This window comes from Charadrius vociferus, unplaced genomic scaffold, assembly GCF_000708025.1.
Source record: "Charadrius vociferus isolate BGI_N301 unplaced genomic scaffold, ASM70802v2 scaffold259, whole genome shotgun sequence".
Classification (NCBI taxonomy): domain Eukaryota; kingdom Metazoa; phylum Chordata; class Aves; order Charadriiformes; family Charadriidae; genus Charadrius; species Charadrius vociferus.
The window spans coordinates 7,494,338-7,519,124 of NW_009661368.1; the positions used below are offsets into that span (position 1 = coordinate 7,494,338).

Consider the following 24,787-nt stretch of genomic DNA (forward strand, 5'->3'; position numbering starts at 1 on the left):
CCGGCCCTGTCCCAGCCAACACCACCATCATCCCAGTGCCAGGCCCAGCCTGGGGAGTGCTCCCGCCCTGCCGTCCCCCTTCCCATCCCCGAGCCACCTCCCCGCTGCCCCGCCACCGCCCCGCCACCGCCGCTCTGGGGCATGCCCCGTCACCCCTCGCACCGCAGGGTAACGGGCTACTACAAAACTGAGTCGGCCCGCAGCTGGGAAAAAGCCTTGCTAGTGGGGCGGGAGATGTTCAAATCTCTGATTTAAATCATCTTCATCTAACGAGTATCGGGGTGAAAACACAGCCGAGCCCCAGAGCTGGCAGAACCAAGCCAGAGCCATCTCCAGCCGCCCTCTTGCCCCACCAGACAGCTGCCCTGGTACCGAAGTCTCACTCACAACAATATCTCTGTCACCATCTAGAGGCCCAAAGGGTATTTAAATATTTGTTCTAATTTCTTTCTAGATGGTTTCTCTACATGGCTGTATTAACATATACTAACGCAGTTAGCTTATATACAGTGTTTAATCAAGTTATAAAAGTGACATTCTTTCAAAAGGTGCAAAGTTATGTTTTGACACATAAACTACTGAGACAAGATCTGCATCGAAAATAAAACCTTTTCACTTTCAGAGCGTTAGGAGTCCCGTGGCTAGCCAAGCACAGACCTGTCGGCACTGAGGGGAAAGTATTTTGTAAGCGTTGTCAATGAAGAAGAATAAATTTAAAAAATTATTTTGGAACTAAACTGAAATTTTACTAAAACCTTTACACTAAAGGAAGGGGAGAAGGGGGTAAAGACAAAACTAATGAAGTGTTCTTACTTTATAAATCTTCCCAGTTTCTTTTTAAATCCCATGAAGATTCTATACTGACGTTTGGATTAAACACATTGTTACAGTTTTTTCAGGCTTTCACATAATTACAAGGCTTTAGGTCTTTGAATTTACATCATACCTTAGACGAGAGGGATGCTAACCTGTCACTTCTTATAAACAGAATATTTCTTCCGCAATTACTCTACAGTTTTTCCATTAAGTCAATTTCTATTTATATGTATTGTTTTAAAAACACTATTCCAGCATTAAACATATTATTTAGTTTAAGCAAGTTTTAAACTCCCTTGAGATGTTAAACTGACTTAATATGTGAATCCTTTCAATCCTCACCTAACAAAGGGTTCCCTACGCTGCTTCCAGCAAGTTTGGAAAAGGGGTTGCAGTACCTGGCACAGTCAAGTTCAATTTCTTTTATAAAAAGTATTTTTAAGCTGTCCCATATGGATCAGCAATGTTTTTTTTAAAGTTAAGGTCTACGCACTTACTGGGAACAAATGCAACCCTACTGTCTGCACCGATTACCGGGTCTGGCTTGGGAGTCCTAAAGACTTGCAACCAGCACAAAGTACAATTTCTGGCAACAGAATAAAGTTGCCAGGAGCACCTTTCCCGTTTGGCCCTTACTGACTGCCTTGAAGTTTTACAGGTTCTCTTATTTTTCCAATGAAGACAACAACTAAGTTTCCCAAAAATTTAAAGTTAATCCAATCGTTAGATGCATGATTTGATACAAAAATGTTTCTCAATGAGTATGTTAATTTTCTTTTGCTTTTTAATCCTGTGGCTGGGAGAGAAGCACTTCAAAAACCTGCTCTTTGGATGAAACCACAAATTTGCTTGGACATCAATCAGACCAGCTCTTCCACAAATTCCTCAAGTTGCTGGTGCTTAACACCAGCAATTTCTGAATTACTGTAAACTTAACAGCAGTGCAGCTGCTCTCCACTTCTGCCTGTTTACTCAGTTAAAAACTTCATAAAAGAAGTAACAACATTAGGATTAATTTTAATTACCTGACCTAATTTTCAAGCCTCTCTCTCCCCTTACCCCCCTCCCCCAAAGTGTACCATTTGAAAGAAAATGAATGCGTCAATTCAGTAATTGATTATTTCCAGTATTATATGGCTTTGATGGTTTGATATGGAACAAAAAAAATCCCATTTTTTGACATCACGTGCTCACAGAAAATTTGTAATAGGTATAACTCTGCCAAAGCTTTAAATTGTTTCTGCTTTTTCACAACATACAAAACAGACGTGACCTAACAATGAAAAACATGCAAACAAAAACTTCCCCAAAATATGAACCTGTGTGGATATACATACCAAAGTGCTTCCAAATAAATGTTTAGTCTAGAAGCATACATAGTGCCAAAGCTGCCAAAGGTAGTGCAGAAGATTTAAGCCTCCAAGTGGTAGCAAGCAATATATTTTACATTGTAACGACCTCTACATTCCTGCAATTGCTTCCAAAACTTCTCGTATTTTAAGAACAGCATTTGACTTCAGAAAAAGCGCACTTTTTAATACACCCTTCTCCTGACTTACGCTTTATGTAATTGTATCACAGGTATACAGTTTAATGCTCACAGTGTCCAAAAGTTGTGAAGACTCTGTAACAGACAACTACAGTTTGAGAAGCTCAGGTTGGTTTTTGTTTCCCCAAGTCTCTGAATTATTGAATCGTATTGAGAGAGGGGGGCCAGGAGCTCCAGTCCCCACGTAGTGCTACATACCGTATGGAAGTTCACATGCATCTCTTCACGGAGAGTATCGACAGTACTAGGTTTGATCCTGTTGGTACCATATTAGCTTTTCATCCCTGCTTCGAGTTCCAAAAACTTCAGATTCTTCACTATTGTACTAAGTAACAAGGATATTATCTCTATTTTACTTAAGTTACGTAGTTTTCAAGGATGTTATGTGCTCTACCGGATACAGCGTATCTTCCTGACAAAGAAACTAGGGGAAAAAAATGAAGAACCAAAGGTCCCTTTGAAAATTAGTGAAAAAGTGATTGAAAGAATGATTTCAGGTGCAGCTTTATGGAAAGAATGCAACAGTATTTAAATATTTGGCAATCCAACGTTAGTGATAATTAAATCCTTGATTGTTGACCGATAGAATTTTTGTTAAAATTTACTTAGAAAAGCTGGTTTTTGCTATTAACAAAACCAGAGTAACTGGCTTGGAATGAAATCTAGTAACTAGATGTCCAAATGAGATGAGCAGTTGGTTCCGTAATTTCAGTATATGTCTGGACAGTCTGAGAAATTTCTATCAAAATAGCCACCTGAGTACAGCCAATCTGAAGTCCCAGTGTATGGGTTAGTGCCTTGATGAAACCATCTGCAAAAAAAAAAAAAGAAAAAGAAAAAAGGAAAGGAAAGGGAAGAAACAATAAAAAAAAAAAAAAAAGAGGGAAACGTTTTTAATAGGGGGAAAAAAACCAACTTTGCTTGTTTCACAAAACATTGTAAAAACACACTGGTATTTCTTATCAGAAAAAAAATCTCAGGAAATATTCTAACATGAAAAATAAGGCATTAAACTTCCTACACAATTATCACCACCCTGTAAAGCTTTTTTTTTTTTTTTTTTTACTTAAAGTCAAGAAGGAGCGTGACATAGATTTTAAAATTGCTGTCCTATTCAAAATAAAAATAACATTGATGCTCTAGATTGTATATTGATTCTTTAAAAGAATGCCAAATCAGTTACACAATCCTTTTTGTAAACCTGTCCAAACAGGAAACAGTTTTGTTCTGTGGAGCTGTACTTTGCACAGAACATTAACAGATGCTCCCTTTTTAGCCACGTTGACTGAAAACAATTTCATTTTCTCTGGAGGACATTTTCAAAGGCATTAACTGGAATTAGTCTGTAGCTGCTCCTCTAGGCTTTGAGAAGAAAATGCCTTCTCTTGTGAACTTCATGAAATTGTGGGAGCATCCCAAAGTTCTTGCCTTCGAAGGAAGCACCTGCAGTAACTGGCCGTGAGCGTACACTGGACTGCCTAGCACTGGCATCTGGGAAAAGCAACCGGCGGGAGCAGGAGCCAAAGGAGCCAAATCACACATTACTCCAGGATGCATTCTATGACCCAGACGTCACTTGAATATGCTATCAAAAAAGCAATTTCTGAAGTATCCAAGCAAGAAGTCGTAAGAGTGCAAAAATAAAAGGCCCTACAGGGCCACAACGTCTCACTAAACTGCCCAAAGCTGGACAGGAATTGCTCAAAGGGGAGATGAGACTTAACATTTAATTCATTCTAACAAAAATATGATCTCTGTGGATTTTAAAAAACAAAACAAAACAAAAATCCAGCATTACCACAGTAGTTAATTATGAAAGGTTTCAGCATTTATTATTAGATAATTTCTCCAGGACAAAGTTATCAGCAATTTTGGCTTCCAGCTACATTATTTAATTGTTGACCCAGAAAATGCTTTAAGTGACGCTACAAATTGTGCTGTCATGCAGGAAATCAAACACACACTGTCTTGAATAAAAACATTTCAAGCGGTACACCAAACCATTCCGAGCATTAAACAAACGCCCAACTTCAGTCCCCCTTACCGTGTGTGCCACTCCACTTCATCTTTTGCACGCTCCTTGCGAGCAGCTCTTTGTTTCTCTTCTAGTCTCTCTTTTTCTTTGCTAGCCACATCTAACAAACATTTCAAAAGTAATCGGTTACTTAGTAAAACAGAAACAAAACTGCAGAAAACACAGAAAAGACTGCAGAGAAATGAAATATAGTTCATTTAAGCATTTGCTGTACACAATCTCACTGAACAAGGAAAATCTCAGGCAACAAAAAACTAAAACTGTCATTTACAAAAAGTTACTGTTACAAACACAGAGTCAAAACTGAAATTTTGGTGTTTTATCTATCAGAAACACTGCACCCAGACAGCAAGAACGAACTTAGATTAGGTATAACACAGAGAGTGATTTTTTCACTATTTGGCCATGTGTTTTTTCTGACAAATGCCAGAGCAACAGAGCATGTCTGTGCACCACATGTCTGTCCAGACAAACTCCAGAGCAAGTCTGGCAGTTCCCCCCAAGTCAACAAACACGCAAATACACCGTAACATAGGATAGCAGTCTTGGGATCCACCTTGGACACATTTGCTCTCCCAGACTTTTCTGGGAGAAAGCAGACATCATACATTGTTCAAAAGCATGTTCATTAACACAGGCTGAAAAAGAGTTAAGGCTGCTCTAGGAATGAGAAACTGAAGAGAGTGTTCCTGTATCAACCAACCTCCCTCCAGTCATCCCTCTCAAAACTTACTAATGGGAAAATATTTCCTCCAAACACATACCCATGTTTCCATTTTCCATATTTCTGATATCTGGACGTAGTCGACAGTCAGTGGGAGCTAATATTGCTTCCATGCCTTTTTCTAGCTCATTGAGACTCACAGCAAAACTGGTAAAATTGTACATCTTAAAAGCAAAGACAAGATACAAGTCATTTTGGCAAAGTGGCACTGGGTTCCCTATACCAAATGGATACAACAGAACTTCCGAGAGAAATTGCCAAGTCAAACCTTCTCCCACTGGCTACCCTGAAAGCAAGGTTCATACAAAACTAGATTATTTTTTTTTTGTTGGAGGGGAGGGACAAAGGGCAGAAGGGGATGGAAGAAATCACACCTTTCTTTTTTTAAGCAGTCTGCTTCAGAGGATCAAGACAGATTTTCCTTCACATGCGATATTTAACATCATGATTTTTATGAAAAAAAAAAAAATAAAAAAATACCCACACCTAAAAGACCTGTTGAAACTATTTAAGTTAATATCCAGCTGCCCAGTTACTGCATTTTTTTGAAGCCTGCCTTCCAACAGCAGGGTCAGCAGAACGTCAGGGAACATGTATGCACACCTCAGCCACTTTAAGTGCAAAGATCTCACAGACAGGTTAACCTAAGACACCAGACTTGCACTCAAGCAGCTGCAGTCAGAGCATGCATTCTTTCTACCAACTCTGACACAGCAGTGATGCTTTCAGCACAGGAACAAAGCAGAGAGCTTGCTGTAATACAATTTTACTGCTGCAGCAAGAACTGCCAGAGCCTGACAACATGCGTACTAAGGACAGACACTTCAACGGGGTTTCTCTTGAACATTACTCATGTTCCCATGGATAAGTCACTAGTGATAGCAATACACAGACTGATTGGAACAGTTACCTGCGATGAGTTTGGTGGCCTACAATTTATTCTCCAAAGCAATTTACTGCCTGGTATGAACTGCACTGTGTCTTGAACTTCTGGCATATCATCAGCCTCATCATTTTCAGATTTAATAACATCTTCACTCTGAAACAGAGATAATGCTTAGCAGGGGAACAAAGGGAAATTGGACAGTTTCATCTAGGATTCTATGCTAACTGTTGAAGAATATGTTCAAATTTGACATATTAAACAGTACCCTGCACTTCTGCCTCACCCCTCATTTTTGCTTTTCCTCACTCTGTATACTGTTCCTCTCGTTTATATCTTAGCGTCTTGCTCCTGATATCTTTGAATAGTCTCCCATCACCTATGTACAACTTGAATGTCTGTTTAAAAAAATTAATAATAGTAAATTAATGTATTTCAGAAATATTTTCTCTAGCTTCCCTTCTATCCCATGCCATAGCTTAATTTCACCTAACTCGACTATTACTTCTTCAGGTTGAAACATGCCAAGACTGCAATTTAAACCAGTTCCCATAATGGCCTAAGAAAGGTAAACAGGGCATGCCTGCTCTTGGATATTGCTTCATCATTTGCAAAAGATTTGGATGTGCGATTAAAAAAAAAAAATACAGATATGCACTTGTTTCAGTCTGATTTCCTATGATCCAGATTCTTATAACTATTATCACTGCCAACTTTCTTACTATGAAGACTGTGTACTTAAGTTTATAAATACAGTGTCTTTCCTTCCAAGTTCCTTTGTTATTAGAGGCACTGCTGTAATGCATATATAAAATCAAATGCAGTATTCTTCAGGAGGCTGCTCTCAGAATCTGAGAGAATCTGACTGTTGTAGGACACAGACAGCTACATTGCAGAATTTCAGAGGATTTCACCATGAGAAACTATTTAAAACCACAACAATCAGAAGAGAAGTTCGATACTATCACTCTAGGATGTTATTGCTTCACAGTTCTACCTCCTCTCACTCCCACCTCCTTCCTATTTTCTTTCTGCCTCTTCTGACAGGGCTCATTTATTTTATTCAAAAATACCTTATTAAGTTAAACAGGGCCTGTTTTATACACTGGAAAACAGCTCCATATGGTTAAGAGTCTAATTTCAATCATTTGGTTTGAGTATTCATTATTTAAAAAGACTCTTTTAGACTACGTTCTATGTCAACATCTGGTTTACTGTTAGACAGTTCCCCATCTAAATATAGATTCAACAGGAAGGAAGGAAAGAAAGAGTTGATTTTCATAAGATGAACAGAATCTTATTATTTAAAAAAAAAGAAAAAAAAAAAAAAGAGTCAAAACATAAGCCTGCACCATGACGGAATCCCGAGCCAAAAGCAAAGCTGTTGTTGCTCTAGATTCTTTTGATGTGAATACTTTTTAAAAGAAGTTTGAGTCTCTTAACATTAAGAGTGATTAGCTTCTGTTTAATTCATCATTTTCAATGAGCAACCAGGGTCTGCGGGACCCTGTTGATATCAGGAAATCCAGTAGTCCTCTGCTGCATCATACAACGTTTTGCATTTTGCATATTACACTGAGGCTCTGGTGGTAATTTACCTGACACTGCTTACGTGTGATGAAGAAACCCTGCATGTTTCCAGACCCCTTTGTTGTCAAAGCTGTCTACATCATAAATTCTGAAAGGCTGCATCATCAAAAAGCATAACTGACTTTAAAAACATGTGCTTTTTAAAATTTAGTTTTTAATGCCCAAATCCTCATATTTTTACATCTGGAGTTGGCAGTAGAGCCACTTTCCTCATTCAAGGACTGGACGGACTGGACAACATCAGCTTGGGGTTGATATTTGATGACTTCTCTTTGACAAACCTCTAGTAAATGCCATTTCTATAAGCTCTCTTCAATACGAGCAGCTCACACTAAAGTCTGTCTACCCAAGTTCAAAGTGCAATGCCTGCTCATGGGATTAACACTGCTCACCTCTGAACCCCACCGAAAGATGGACTGTTTTAACCCTCCACTCATCACTGTTTCTGACCATTTCTGTAAAGAAGATGTTTTCCTTTCATTTCTCATATTTCAGTATCTTTTCTCCCTAAAGAATCCTTAACCTTACCGGCTTCGGTTTCTTCTGCTCACCACCTCTCTTTTCATTCTTTTTGTAAGTCTCGTACGTAGTGGGATCAGTGCACCATAAGCATTCTGTCCACTTGCCATAGATCACGCACAGCTTCTTTCTGCTGCAGAGAAAGCAAAGGAGACTTAGCTTTTGCTTCTTATAAGTCTTCTAAGCCAAGTCATGCAGATTCTGATCTATATTAAATACCCAGCTCCCTACTTTGTTGTATTTTATGCTTCTTTTCAGATTTCTTGGAAGTCAAATATTTGATAATGCAAAGAAAAGGTTTCAGCTTATTCCAGTCTTCCTGGCATTCAGTCCTGCAGAACGCATCTTCATGACTTAAAACGCATGATTTTGCCACTGTTAACATGAGCGTGGGTGCAATAAAGCCAATAGTTTACAACACAGAATCACAAAACAGGTTTGGGTTTGATTAAAAAATTTCCAATAACCATATTCTCATTATTTTAAACTGAAGACCGGAATTGTGACTGTACAACAGTGAAATCAGTTGAGACTACTCTGCATTTTCCCTGGCTACCTTTATTTCCAAAGACTGGACTGGAGACTTTTTCTAGTAACGCTTAAAAAGATCATCCTAGAATCAAGACGTTTAATACTGGCACAGAGAAGAGAAATGGGTCACCAACTGCTACCAACTTTGCAGTCACTATGCCAGCACTAAAGAAATGACACAGTGCTCAGAAATGGAGAGGCCAAGAGGCTTTTATGACTTACTTTTTGTCCTGAATGTATCCCTCTACTCTGTGAAGCTCTTTCCCAAACAGTCCACACGGTTTAAAGTTAAGGACACATTTATCTCCAGTACTGTAGAGGAAATAAGTACATACTTAAAGAAGCAAGCCCCTAAATACATCAGTAAGTTTACTTTTTTACCTTATTTAGCTTTTTCATATAGTTACAATTAGCTGGGGGGTAGTTATTTGTATAATTATTTTTCTTTAACTATGGTTCATTATCTGACCAGAGCATTAAAAGAGACACACAAATTTCGAAGTTCCACAAAAAGGACAAAAAAGAAATCAATGTGCATATGAAAACAGCAGCCTGTGAAAGCCAGCTGAAAACACGACCATACTTTTGAGTTTCATGTATACCTACAATTTACCAAAAGTACTAGTAATAAAATGGAATGCAGTCTTGCATACTACTTAACTCATGATTAACACACCGCATTTCAGATGAGTATCTATTTACAGCTAACTGTAATGAGAAATAACTTTTACAAGTGACCTAGGCAGGAAAACCTAGTTAAGTGCATTCAAAAGTTACCTCTAAACTGCATATCAAAAATTCTGAACTAAACATTTTACAAACATAAAGCAGCATTATATTTCAGCACCTTCCTTGCATTGAGATGTACAAATATGTAAATAATCTCCCCTGGTGAGGTATTAAGCCAAGTTTCTATGCCAAGCACAAAGTATACAGAGACCATCCTGGGTCTTTTGTGCCAATGAAAGAGACAGGACTGTAGATTTGATGCTATGAGAAGTATCAAAACAGCAGCCCTGCTGGATTAAAGCTCCCACTTATTGACAGAAAAACATGTGCAGAACTAATACAGTTTTCACAAAATTCTCTCCCTCATCATTATAGAAGGTAATTTATTTTATATAAGGTAAAAAGCTTTTATATAGGCAGTTGGCAGAGCAATTAACATGCTCTAGGTTCGCATTATCCTACTCTGCAGTCAGTTGTCTGTGCTGTACCCTTAAATTAAGACATTCTCTGTTTTCAAAACTAAAAAGACAGCCAAATCACAATCAATATGATGAAGGCCGATGGCAAGCCTCCAATTATTCCATTTAATGGTTCTGGAGTTAAATTTAATTTCTGTTCTCTGTCAAAAGGGTTGAATTTGAATGAGTAACTCACAAATGTAAAATCTTTGTACCCCATAAGCCATCTAGCCCTGTGCCTTTTCACTACGATATTAAGCCCAGTCCAACAAATAGTATGAATTTCTCAGAAAAAAAAGAAAGAAAGAAGAATTAAAAAAAAAAAAAGACAGGACTTTGGCCCTACAAAACAAGGTTTCCTGTGTAATCTTGAAAAAAATCAAAACTCTCCGCTTTGTAACAAAAGTGACTGTGCACCAGTCCCTATAAGCCAACCCTCAGTTTCATGATTAGTATTACCTGTGATTTACAATTTCTACCGTTCCGTATTGTTCTAACCACAGTTTACCAATAATTACATTATGTACACAACAGGTTGGATTTGTCCACGTGTAAGCTTCATTATGTCTGTAAAGAAAATAGAGAAGTACATCATTTTCTCGAGTTTGAGATGGAATGTAAGCCTGTTTTCAATTCTGTTCACGGCAAGGCAAAATATTTAGCACTCCTGTGAACAGCCAGCAGTTAGCTTCAAAACAGAAAAGAAACAGACTTTTCTTTATACGCCAACAATGTGTTGTATCTAAACATTAGTGCAAGTTAATGAAGTGATATTCCCTTTATTTTTCTTCCTTGTCATGGAGTTGAAATAGTAAGTTTTACAGTTGCTGTGCTTTTGATTGCAAATTCCAGTCCAACATAAACAGTCGTCCAGGAATCCAGCTTTTCCATTCGCACTTTTAAAGTTGTATGTGATAAAACATAATACTCACAGGAGAACCAGACTGACAAAATAACTCCTAATAGCATCTTCTATTCAACTACTGCAGCAGCACTGCAAACTTCTTCCTAAAGCCTCTCTCGTAAACCTCTATCATAATCTAGAGAGTACCTTTTTGTGATAAAAAAGCACTGAACATCAATATCTGAGTCTTCCCGCAGAGAGGTTAGTCACTACCAGTTCTGACAAAGGTTTGATATGAAGACACTCCTCCTCGAGGGCTGGTCAGACTAACCCACTTAAACAACTTTTTATTTTACAAACATGGGGTGGTAAAGGCTTTTGAACCTGAAGAAACAGAACAGGATCCTCTTTGTAACAAATGCCTTGTACTTCTAAGTATGTACTTCCACTAAGTATGGAAAGAACACTCCTATTTGACGTTTCCAACCGGTCTGTCATTTTCCAGTACAGAACAAAACCAGATCATTGAAGTCTGACTGTTTGCTACAGCAAATTGTCTTCAAGCATACTTTAGAACCATGACTACTCTTCAAGTGGGGAAAAAAAATATCAAAACCCCCCAAATATATCCCACCAGCCTTAGCACACGTTTTTATTCATAAACTACTTGACACCAAAAGCTGTATAGCATAAAACAAAACACAAGACACTTATGGGCAGTGCTGATAAATTGAAACACTTATTTGTGCTGAAGAAGTGAGAAAGAAGTGTGTTTTCTAATGCATGTTTTGAAAACACAGTCATGGTTAACACAAATGCAGTACTTAACACTGACTTGCAATTCTGCTTCCTAAACAGTTACTTGTTCACTCAGGCCCTGAGCAGTTCTCAAACTACTCAGACCAAGAGAATGGTATGAATCACACCACCGAGAGGCTTCACATTTTATTTCAACTTCTGTTGCTAACTTGAAGCAATTATTTAAAATAAATGCTTTAACCATTTATAGTCCAGTTTAAATCTGTGCCTTGTAATTTGATTAGGCAGAGCAAGAATTTTCATAGTCTTCTAAATAAAGGCTCTCTCCAGCAACAAACTTTGTTTTTGTCATGTCTGCATTCCACGCTCACATTCATAGTTCCTTCTACATTCAGAAGAAATTTCTTCTATTTTCATCATTATCCAAGACCAGTTCATACTTTTATAAGCTTTGGAAGATTAGATGCCAGCAGCTCAACAAATAAACTATACTTTCAAAAGAAGCTACAGGAGAAGTCAATGCTTGATACGGCAGGCAAGTTGACTTCTTATTGAAACCAAATGTCAAGAAGTTTCATAAGTAGATATTTCAAAACAACCTCAAAGTTAGGCCTGAGGAAAGCTTTTATAAAAGCACCTTTAAGCGTTCAATTGCAGAATGCTTTTTCAATAACTATTATCTAGCCCATGCTTGTGTCCACCTTGGGAAAGCTTGAGAGTCTTTGTGCCACCAGGGCACAAACCAACTTCGGGAAAGTCGCGTAAATTATGAGACATACGCAATTAGAGACAAGCCTAGGAGTAATCTGGAGAGGCATCCTTCATTTTAATAGGAAGGTGATCATACGCAGGAAGCGTTAAATAGGTGACAAACCAATCCTGGCAAGTTTCTCATGTTCCCTTATCACACAGAACAGCTATTCTGAAGACCCAGTTCTTTCCACACAAACCTATGTGCACAAACAAACAAAACCAACAACAATATTAAAAAGCAAGACGAGCTTGAATAGCCTGGTAATAGAATTTTATCTCTCTCTAAATTTTACACACCTTCACAGAACTAGCCTTCAGTAGCATCCAGTTTTTAAGAAATGCTAATTTTCATAGTGGAAAAACTGGGTCAAATTGCTACAGCTATACAAGCATGGCATAACTTAAAAAAACAGAGCCCTGAAATTAAGCAGTGAAAATGGACTTGTAAATAAACTCTTACAACCTCATCAACAAGAGGTTTTTAGATAGTCACCTAGGAAGAGTCGATAGGATGATTACCACGTAGCTTTTTATTTGAGTAAATGGTAAGGAGATCAACATAGAAAGGTATTTATTTCTCATACTCACTTCAGAAGCTCCAAAGAAATTGTTCCCCGAGGCTCCGCTTCTATACAAAGTCCTTATTGAGGCCTTCAGAATAAAATGCACTAATAGGTGGGTGGTGGCTGACTTGCTCAGATATAAACCTAAATCCTAAATCCTCCCTAGCAACAACGAAAAAGAGCATTAAACAGTAAATATTTTTTTTAAATGTTACAAGAGAGAGTTACTTGATACTTTAAAAAAGTTTGAAGGATTTTTAGATTAAACTGAAGGTGAGACTTCTCCATTTCTAGTCCCATGACACATTTACAATGCATGAAATAAAAGGTGTTGAGTACAATTTCTTTCCTCTTCATACCCCAAACCAACCCACATTCAAACACCTAAATAACTTTCTGGACTATGAAGAAGTTTCAATGAAGTAACTCTTGAAAATACTGAAACTCTTTGGGCAGCAGCAGCAGGTCCGACTGAAAATTCTGTTCTCCGCTGCATACGTATTACCCATTTATGGGTGGAAGTCCTTCAGACTAACTCCTCTATCTGACTTGATCAGTAAAACACTATTTAAATTAATTAACAGTCTCTGGTCAGGAAATGTCTTTGGTAGAAGAACACAGGCGAATTGTTTTCTGAATAATTCAAAGAATACTCTGCCTAAACCTAGACATAAAATTATTAGCTTTTATAACATCTTCTCAAAGATTTTGAGGCAGTTTGGGGAAAAGAATTTTAGCTACAGTCAGAAATATATTTTAGTAGATTTTTATTTATTTCACTGAATAAACAATCAAACTTGTATGAGAGTCTGCTAACTCAAGAACACAAACAGCCCCAGCTCCCAATTTAAAGTAATTACCTGGTTAATTCATAGGTTTCTCCTAACAGTGGGTTAAATGGTTTGCCAGTTCTCTCCCACTGAGAAGCTACAGCAGAAACTGCAAAAGCAGCTACAGCCTATAATCAAATTAAGAACACATTGTTATGAGAAAAGTACATTAAAATTCTGAGTTTAATATATTATATTTGTTGCACATTACAGTATTTCATCATTCTTCCAAAAAGAAGGCGCCATATATTCAACCAGTTTTGGAGAAGAAAAGAGTGATAAAGCTTGTCTCCATCACAATTTTTCATCCAGTAACTTAAAAATCACAGAGCCACTCAACTAATCAATTTAGGGTGACTTAAAGCCAAGATCTCATCTTCACAACACATAAAACCACAAAAAAAGATTCACAGTTGAAGCAGTCCTGAAAAGGTTTAGAGCTTTGGGCATCATCACTTGTGGCACTCTCCTGCACTAGACCTTTGGCTCAAACTCTGCACAGCATCAAGTGTGAAAGCATCACAAATATCTGATAGAGACACATTGAAACAAGAAACTTGTCTAGACAGACAAATACAGGCATTCTTATGATAACCCCAGAGAAAGAAATACACTCAAGTGAGAAACTGTCTTAAAATGAAAGGCTCTGGGAGAGAAGAAGTTCTTCTGAACTAACCAGATAGTGGTAGCTGTTAGTTACCTGCATCCTTTCTAGGGGGTCTGCATGACTACAAGCCTTATTAATGAGGTATATATGCTCCATATATTCTGTTATCCGTTGAAGGAAACTCAATGGCTCATTGAAGACAATAGGCATCGTAATCTTAGACAGCTCCTAAGTAATAAAAGGATAAGTTAATTTCTTGAACACAGCACTAAAAAAAAAAAAAAACACAACCTTAAAAACTAACAACAAGAATTTTGAAAATAAGTTGTGGGTTAGTTTATCTGTAGCATTCTTCAAAAGACATTTGGCAAGCCTACAGTAGACATCTAAGTGCTACAGCTGAAAGGGGCTAGAAGCACTGCAGAAGTCCACTAGCAATCTGAAAGAGTAAACAACTTCAAAAATTGATCCAGCTAACCCATTAAATTCAAGAAAAATGTTACCTTCTATTCTGTGGTCTACATAAAACAGAAGAGGTTAAAATTTCCATAGATAGCAGCAATAACATGCCAACCAGCTCATTACTGATATTTAAGTACCACGCATTCCTTTGAAATCCTCACGTACCTATTTGCATAAAATCTAACTATTTTCCTGCAGTAACCACAAATTATTTTTTAAAAGGAACAGTTACATAAAGAATAGGATTGGAATTGCTCTAACAAATTTTAGTGGCTTTATTTAAGCAACATGTTATTTGTGTTAGAATGTTTCTCATTTTGCATTTGGATACAAGACAGACATGAAGTTCACACAGAAATTTCCAGTTCCCCAGGTCTTCTACTATATCCAAGCGAATCTGGCTGTTTAATTAAAAAGCTGCACTCATGAGTGAGCAATAAAACATCATTTAAGTGCTTAAAACAAAGTGGAAAAGAGAATGTTACCAGATGAAGTTAATGCAATGTTTTCCACGCATTGTCACAGGCAGCAAGGAAGAAAAAAGTTACCCCTGACTTAAATTGAATTGGTCCAAGCAAAGAATTCTAGTAGATAGGTCACTCATCCTAACAAAAGGAGTTCTGACAGCGCAGCTGTATCTCCTAGATGACATAATTTAAGTTAGCAGAAGGGCTCACTGACTTGTCTGGTGCATTCACAAAGGACTGTACTGGCAGACCTAGATTAGATATGAATGTAAATTGCCTAATGCTTCTGAAAAGCAGCTATGGCAGCAATGCCCTCCAGTGTAGAAGATAATTTTCATTCCTAATAAGAATGAAGTAATCAAACGTGTAACTGAATCCTTAAAGGACTAGAAGAAAACAGCAGTGATGGCCATTAACAATGCAAGCATCGGGATCCTTTAACAACACAGACCAATGTAAAGGTCTCTGTTTCTGAGTCCAAGAATAAGTCTTGTGACCCAATTACAACACACCATTAATACCCCAAGCCTACACTGGGCTCTCTAAGAAACTCTAACAGATCCCAAACTTTTCTATCCCTTCAATCAGATGAAAGCAAATATTTTTTTTTGGCACAAACTGCTGAAATTATGGAAGCAGGGTTAAAAAAAAAACACACACGCAAAAAAAAAACCCACACCAAAATAAAGCCCTAAATCACATTTTGCTAAGTAAAGAACAGAAAAAAAAAAACCCAGAGAAGAGAGCATTGTGTTAATCAAACCATATCTGACTATATCTTTAACAGCTTTAGCGTAGTTCTTATAGGACAGCATTAGAAGTGCCAATCCACGTGCTCCCATAGCTAAAGCAAGTGAAAAAATAGTACCATTACTAACTGGATGTTGAGATTTAGAGAGCTGCAGTTTAAGATTATGTTCCCTACAGGGAAGAAAAAAAAAAGGCAAAATGCACCAGGTATTATTCTGTGTCTTAAGATTTAAGCAATAAAATTAACCAGTTGAAGTCAGGAGACCTAACATCAGCATATTTCATCCAAGCTAACTTACCAGTCCGATGCATTTTTTTAATATGCTCCACACACTAAAATCACTTCTAGAAAACATTGGGGCAGGTAATGATGTCCTGTAATTGGAAATAAACAACCATCATTATCAGCCCCTTAAACAACAAGACATTTTCATTTGTAGGTATTGAAGTAATTTATAAAGGAAGCAAAGCATTAACCTAGAGTTGACAGAGGAAGCAGACAAGTGAAATGTCTTTTCAGTTCCAGAGAATTAACCTTTTCCAACGAGAACAGCAATACCCCAAAAGATAATGAGCCAGCACACACTCACTTCTCATTCACTCTGAAGTACTATGTGTTTACCTGTGTTTCTTAATTCCATTTTCTTGGATCTCTGTCTCTCCGTTATGCTCTCCACTCCTCTTGCTTTGGTGCGGATCTAGATCAAGCATTTCTGCAACTTTATGATTTGCTTCTGAAAAATCTCCTGAAGAATTGTCAGAATCAAAGCCTGTATGAAAACCGTAAGTCAATAGTTTTCTTAGAAGCCTTATTATGCCACAGAGTGCCACTCACATCTTGTAATTCTCACAGCATAAGCACACTTATACAAGGTTATTTTACTTTAAAGAATATCCGAGTGAAAACCCTTTATTAAGTGACCTAATTTCAAAGAGTATTTAGAGCCAAGTATTGCATTAGAATCAAGCATTCTCAACTAATTTTTCACACTGCTGAATACAAAACCAATTTAGAATCTTGTAAATTCTTCAGTAGCTTCTAATCAGATTAGTTGTATTGTCTCTTCTTCAGAGCTGCAGTGCGATTACAGTAATTTTGTTCAGTTATGCAGTTTTCCTCAAAGACCTTAAAACATTTAACTTAGCTTACTTATACTGCTAATAGGCAAGGAGCGGAAAAAAAAAGAGAAAATGGCCATTTCACAACCCGGCAGCAAACATCCAGACTACTAGCGCAACAGAAATGTAGGCTACCTCACTTCTTTTTGCCATCTACGTGTGCAAACCATATAACGCTTCCCTGATGGTTACAGCAAGAACCTGTGGACACCAAGATGAATCATCCCCTGAGCTCTACAAGCAACCCAAAGCATGACTTACCGTAAGCGGCTCCACTTCCTATGACCCAATTCCATCCACTTGGGTAGATAACTACTGGAAACACCGTTGTAACTAAATGCCAGCACCCCCAATAACAACATGCTTTGAACAGCTTTAACCATAAAAAAAAAAAGTTAAACCAACAGGAATCTACAGGAACACAAGCTTCTGTAATCAAGCGGCCTTAAGTACAAGCTGGGCTAACCAACAATCCAAGATTTTAGTCTAATGATTTTATTTTGAAGTCACACTACTTCTCCCACACACACTTAGAAAAACGACACTTTATTTTTGCATATGCCTTTAAATAAGAAAACTGTAAGAAACATTTTATGTATATACACACACACTTGATCAGTATCAACAGCAACAGGCCTCTTGTCAATGCTGCTACACAGACTGACTGCAGCAACAAAACAATTGGTAACAACAAATAAGGATCAGTTGTAGCGTCAATACACAGCACCCTGAAACTAGGCATTAATTCACAACTGTCCCAGTATCACAACAGAAAGCACTGCTGACCATTCAGTGTAATAACGGAATATTTTTCCTGAAAGTAATTCAAAGACCATTAAGTCCTTTCTGAGTGCCACAAGGATCAATTCTTCATCAAGAACCACAAGACGACTAGTTTCCAGCTTCCAATTAAGAGTCAGAATCCAAAATCAACATGAAAACATGTCTTGCCACAGTTTGAAGGAATACACTAACATCATTTTTGTATTCCTTTCACTGCAGCTATCACAACCTGGGCAACCGCTTGTCGTTGTGCTGACAGTTACCATCACAGTCAGCTACAGCCTATTCCAAAGTCCAGCTGTGGGTACAGAAAGATTCCAAAGCATTACCAAGCATGTAAAGACTCTAACAGAGTAAAGAAATCAGTTTCGACAAAGGTTATTTCAATTTTAAATGGAGTAAAATGTTGTGAACCTCTGTCATTAACTTTTTAAAAATAGAGAGTATCTATCATAAGTAGTACTTCAACTTTTCTTTTTGTTAACATCACCAACAGGGCGCTTTTACTTTATCTGAGCAATTCACGCAAGGCACACGTTCAGCTGCATTTTTTGCAGGGATCAAGACCATGACAGTAACATTCAAAACTGCAGAAGGAAGTACCACCGATATGATCTTACTTGGTAAACAGCAGGTGTAACGGGTGATGTCATGTATTAAACCATCTCCTACATTTTGATGTCACAAGCATGTAATTATACAGCAATAGCCACACCTTAGCAGGTCTTAGTACTTAATTGGAAAGTAGGATAGTCATATATATATATATTCAGGTCATTAAAATGAAGACTACCCTGAAACACTTGTCTTAAAAAAACACATGCCTATGTTCAGTTAACCCACAATAAAATATTTATCATTTAAAAACGGCATTTCTACTCACATATTAGCTTTTTTTGGAACCTGTTACAGTACAAGGAGACGGAAAAGCCAAGTACTGTAGGGCACAACGCAATGATTTTTATTAGTTTGACTAATAAAGTTGGTAAAAACAGATGAGGTTTCAGGTACACGTGCCCTCAGCCAGAAAGCTGATCAAGCGCACACAACGTGAGGAACAGCATCACATTTAATGGGCACTTCAATGAGATAAACACACCTGAATGTAAAAGTAAAGCTTCGTAACAGGAATAGTCATCTGGCTTATAGGGGAATAGTTACGAAAATGTGACTGGAATTACAGTCTTTACATTGTACCTGAAACCTTGCAAATCCTATCAACTGTTCATTGTTTTTATGCACACTAGTTTCTTTCTCCATGATTCAGGATTGTTTTGCCCTGTTCCAATACAGCACAATGGGAATTTGGATTCAAGGATATATATTATTTATGGACAATATGTCATTAGTAAGTAAATAAATGCCAATTCAAACAAGTGTCTTGGATACAAACAACAAAAATTAAATCCCTGCTCCAGAAAAATAAGATAATCAGAAGTGTAAAGTCAGCTTTATTAGAGTGCCTCTCCTCCTAATTGCTTTTAAAAAAGGCAAAAAAAACCAATAAACCAACAAACTAGGGTACACTGCTAGATAATCACTAGACTTTCAACCCTAAGTATCAGCTGGCTTGTCTACTGCAAGTCCATTGAGAAAGTTTTTAAAGCCATTCTCAATGAAGTAACAAGTATTGTAGTTCTGTGAAAAACTATCCAGAGAACATTCTTCACAGAGGAAGTACTTATCTGGAATAAAAACAGTTTACTGAAATGATTTGTTGTAGTTTTTCTAAGTTTCAACAGGAGTCTTCTCCAGCTGCCATTAAAGCCTTGAACTTGCAAAACTCAGCAGATAAGTTTTACTTACAGGACAGTTTTTACAGTGAAGAGCCACTTGGAGGGAGGATTAAAATAAGGATTTAAAAGGGGGATAGGGGACCACACACAGAAATAAAATGTCAAGAATTAGCTTAATTAAAAGTCCGAACTTAAATGTGTTAAGGGTGAAACAAAAGCTTTTTAAAAGTCTTACATTTTCAATTCAAATACTTAAGTTGGGTGCCAACATTAACCTATTTCAAGAGTTTAAAGAAAAGTGACTTGCCAGTAACTCTAGTTTTCTTAGCCTTCTTCTTCCACATCCTGCAAATGACACGAGTCCACTCAGACTACTCTACACATCCACCTACGAGGGAGCAGAGAGGCACACTGTTCTATGAGTCATGTACAAAGACACGAGACCGCCCCTTTCATACAGTCAGCAACTTCCTTAAATACTAACTAAGCCTTGTCACTCATACAGAAAGGGAATCAAAATAGCATAGTACTGAGAATCTTCAGATCTAAAAGGGGCATAAGGAATAGGGATAAATATGCTGGAAGTGCAGACAGCAAGTGAAGTGAGAGGCAATTTTCTCTTTATCAGAAATAACCATTCTCCACTTTTCAAAACAAATCAACACACAGTTGTACGGTGCTGCTCCGGGAGGAGGCAGGCTGGCCTTGCACATCATCTGCAATACTTAAAACATTATGGCAGAATCCACTGATTCAGTTTGATCCAGACATTATGAAAATACATAAATTTGGCAGCAGATACCTCACTTCTTCCTCCCCAAGTGAAATCAATAGTTTACAGTGAACAACAGCCAGGCAATAGGAAACAGAAGGGCAATTCTCCTCACAAATACACCAGGCTGGATTAACCTCATGGGCACAGAATAGATTTCCATGGAACTGCAGGTTAATATTTAAAAAGCAAAACTAAACTATTTATGTTTGTCAAAAATAAATTACCCTGTAACTACCCAAGCATTTTCCTGTGCTGGGACAATCCTTTCACAAAACACTTTGGCAAATAGACATCTGACAGAATTAACGAAGGATACAGTTCTGACAAGCAGAACCTGATGGCATACAGTCTTTAACAAGTCTGCGATAAGATTAACAAACCCGAGGTGACACAGGCTAAAGGCAAATGATCAAAGCTATATGCTCCCTGGCTCACATAAAATTTCAAAGACTCTGAAATTCATCAAAGGATTGACCACTTTACCTGATCCAGTCTCAGAGAACACCACCTCCTGTACTTGAGAGAAAGCAGATTCTGCTCTGCCAAGAATTAACTGAGACCACAGGTAACACTTCCATGAGATTCCCAAGGGGAGTGAGTACTCACTCATGATGTCAAATGGCCAACTAATCAGCAATGCTAATAACCTCTGAATGCAAAGAAACTTCTCTCCATGGAAACTCTTCACTGGTCACCAACTTGATTCATCACCTGTGTAACACAGTCCATCCTGCACGTTTACAAGTGTAATCATCATCCACTCAGGGTGAAACCATCCGCCAGGAGGATGATTCCCAACCACACAGCATGCAATTCCATCACATGAGCATGTCTTTTGGATGTGATGGGGACAGTGTCAGAAGCAGGAAATTTCTCAGCCAAAGAGATGAAATCCACCACAACAAAAACCAGGGGTCTTTTTAGGATAGATTCACATCCTAGAATTGGACGTCATCAATTAATAACTACAGAAAAGCTGTGGCCTCCTCCAGGAGTGAACTCATAGCATCTTAAAGGAGGCAGCATACTACTTGGGCTGCTGCTGAGACTGCTGCAGAATTCTAAAGCATATCTCCCCCCAGAGGTCAAAGGCTCTACTAAGCCCGGTTTGCTTAAAACCACAAACCACAGTACCCAATTACTAAAATCAGTGAACTTGTGGAAACACACTGCAGCTCCCTCTGGGGGAACCAGGGCCCAGGGCTGTGGGAGAACCAGAGAAGACAAGCACGGTGTACACACTGTTTTCATCTCAATATGGAGCTAAGACACAGCCGGAGAATGTGCTTGTTCCTGGTAGCCATGCTCCAATGCTAGACTTGGAGCAAAACAAGCACATGTCTAAAGGTGGCTTCTGCCCATCTACTGATCCGACCTAAAGGAAGGAGAGTATCCTTGGAAAGAACAGAATGAGGAGTCTGCCAAGGGCATTTCATTTTTTTTAATCAAAATCCAGAACCCCAAATCCTGAAGTTTTCACCGTGGAACCCGAAAGCTCACCTTGGCTCAGAAAGGAATTTGATTCTGAACTTGATCTCCTGGGAGTACTGGGTCTACACCTACCATGTCCAGACCATCCAAAAACTAAGAGATAGGCAGGCTCCATCAGGACCCATTAGAACCTTAAAAATTCAGCAAAGCATCATCCAAAAGCTACACAGTCCATGGTGCTAACAGGAGCAAAGAGTTGCTACGGGCATCAGCTGTTTCGGAACATGAATGCAGAAAGACCTATTTACAGTTGTTCTTAGCATCACATTTATGTATAACTTGGACAAGACACAGCTGCAAAGAACTAGGTGTAGATTTCACTAGGTTCGTGCAAGTAATCTATCAAACTGTCAGCATCTTCTAAAGCATCTAGCTGGAGAAAGAGATTGAACACCCATCTTAAGAAAGAATCTGAAAGAAACTATTCCAAACTTAGCGCTCTGCTTACACCAAGTACCTGTGGGACACGCTCCAAGGCAACGTATATAATGGAAACAAGTTCAACCTCTTTCAGTTCCTGGAACGGCTGCTGCAGACCAAACACCCTCCCTCAGAAGAGGGCTGTGCTGAGACCCTATAAAGACAATGGATCTTCTTTTGCTTAAAAACTTCTCTCCTGCCATCACATTCCTCCCTGTGGAAGAATAAGATTAGCACGGGACAAGGAGTGTTCACAGAACTGATGCACAACATCCCACTTCTGATCAGAGCCAGCCAGGACTGCGAGGTATAAGAACATCTCATGCACAATCACTCAGAAGTCATTTCCACCTCGAGAACTTGCAGGGAGAAACAACCTTTTGAGGTTGAGGAAAGCGGAAAAAGAAAAGGAAAGGGGACAAAACCAGTGTGTTCAAACGCAGATGACTCAAAAACACTGAGGTCTGTGTATTTCTGCAGCAAAGGAATGCATCAACATCAAATCTGTGTAACACAGACCTCATACTTAGAGGCATATTTCTGTTCACCTTTCTCAGTGTGTGTGTATGTGGGAAATCTAGTTCATCTATGGCCATGGTCCTGAGTTCTTGGAATTGAAAGATTACTAAAGACATACAGGAACAATCCACTATGTTTTCAAGGCTTTTATGGTACAATTTGATTTCACAGATGAATTTAGAGTACTAGTGCCTATTACTCCTAGCTAGCACGAATGCAATCCAAACTTCCTTCTCTTCTCCATGACATAATTGTGACAAGTCCTATACAGCCCACTGTCAGTCATGTTGCTTCACCGAGGCCCCTCTGTTTACTCCTTATATGAATTTCCAGCCAACCATGTCTAAGTCTACTTTACCCACTTGTATCTACTACCATGCTACTTCCATTCCCTCAGCTTTCACTCTTCCCATTATTCTCTTTTCATTCCCGTGACTCTACATTAAGCACTCTACACTCACCATTGCCAGCATTTCTCATTTCACCTCTATTACAGGATTTCTGAGGAGACATTTAAGTAGAAGGCTTTAATTTTGTTTGAGATCTTTGAAAGCGTTTTATTTCACCATTAAACCCATGTAAGGCTCTTATAAATAACCATTCATCCTTATTAGTTCAAAGAAAAGTACTATTTGATACACTACTCAAGTGTGCAGTGATTCATGTTTGCTTTTCTAGAAACAACACTGGATTGCAAAGACTTTTGGCTCCCTATCTGAAAGCATACTTTTACAGTAATTTGTTTCTGACTAGAAAAACATTTTCTACTTCAATTCTTCAGAATAAGTTTTCCATTAAAATAAATAAAATAACAATAAAAATAATCCGTGGAAGATATTTCACCTTGCAAACGGTGTTAAAAGCATTACTTCTCAAGCTGCTATTAAATTACCTGCATTTTACAGAAAATGAAAGGAAGACTTTGCCACTAAAGGACTGTTACAGTGATAAAATGATAGCCAGCACTAAGCTTTAATAAACAGCCCCTCATTTCCAAGTCTGAAGCTGAATTATAATTCTTCCTTTCTTCTTTTCAGAAAATAGCACTACAAGTTTTACCAACAGTGTTTTACTTTTTATTTATTTCTTAACAGCAATATGTTACTAACCCCTCACCACACACACGGGCAGTTAATAGCTTTATTTTTTTTGGCACTGTGCCCATCACTCACCCGTAACGGCATCATAAAACTCTTCTTCACTATTCATCCTTCAGTGCGAGATCTCTGTACAGCCAATCCAGCTTCCTCTAATGCATCGTTGAACTTGCTTTAGAGATTAAGTATCTGTGTGCTGTTGAAGTCTTCTTTTGCAAATACCCAGCTGCTTTAGATGATCTATTTGACAAGACAGGGAAACAGAATTAGCAACTTCCACATTTCTTATGTGCACAAACACGCACACCTGACAAATACTAATTCTCCCATTTCTTCCCATGGCAAAAGATGAATGCAGGAATCCATAAGTAAAGAGCCTTCATTGATACCAAAGTCATTCTCAATATAAATACTATCTACCACAAGAACAGCTGATGTACTGTGCCACACTTCTCTCTATATAAATACATCATATATGTTACTGTAAAATATACTTTATTTACTGCATGTTAAATTTCAGGCAAGTAGAGCTAGAAGGAGCAGAGAACTGAAGGAAGAAAAAGACAGCTGGCGAAACAAAAATTCTCCTTTGTCTTATCGCGTCCTTAACCAAGAAAGCTGGGAACAAGAAGGAGAACCTTATATCTCAAAATCTCACTGTTGCATAAAAATATTGGGCCTCATTGTGCATCATGCAGTCAGTATCTAGTGATCATTAGAGAAGTTTTGTCAGGCTACTGATATGAACTCTTGAAGAGACAACTGGAGATTTTTCCCTCTAGAGGGAGAGTGTAAAGAAACAACAAGCTTGTTCTCAGTAAAGCCAACTACACTGCAAATAACTTACAGAGTTATGAAGCATTCCAGCTCTACTTTACGGACAGACTAAATTAGATTTTTTCCAGATGGTTGGCAATGGTGTAACATAAACATTTTTACTTCACCCAATTTTTAGTCAAAGGAGAATAATGAGAAAAT

At 38.2% G+C, this 24,787-nt stretch overlaps 1 protein-coding gene across 1 annotated transcript; it reads right to left on the minus strand.

Moving 5' to 3' along the window:
• Window positions 1-1,918: 1,918 nt before the first annotated feature.
• OSBPL2 (oxysterol binding protein-like 2) lies at window positions 1,919-23,921 on the minus strand. Its single transcript, XM_009893455.1, is given in 14 exon segments — window positions 1,919-3,176; window positions 4,410-4,500; window positions 5,165-5,288; window positions 6,035-6,163; window positions 8,126-8,249; window positions 8,870-8,959; window positions 10,294-10,401; window positions 12,779-12,822; window positions 12,825-12,915; window positions 13,614-13,711; window positions 14,284-14,418; window positions 16,169-16,244; window positions 16,492-16,639; window positions 23,885-23,921. Coding segments are annotated over 14 exon segments (1,398 nt in total). The 3' UTR covers window positions 1,919-3,073.
• Between the last annotated feature and the right edge of the window lie 866 nt (window positions 23,922-24,787).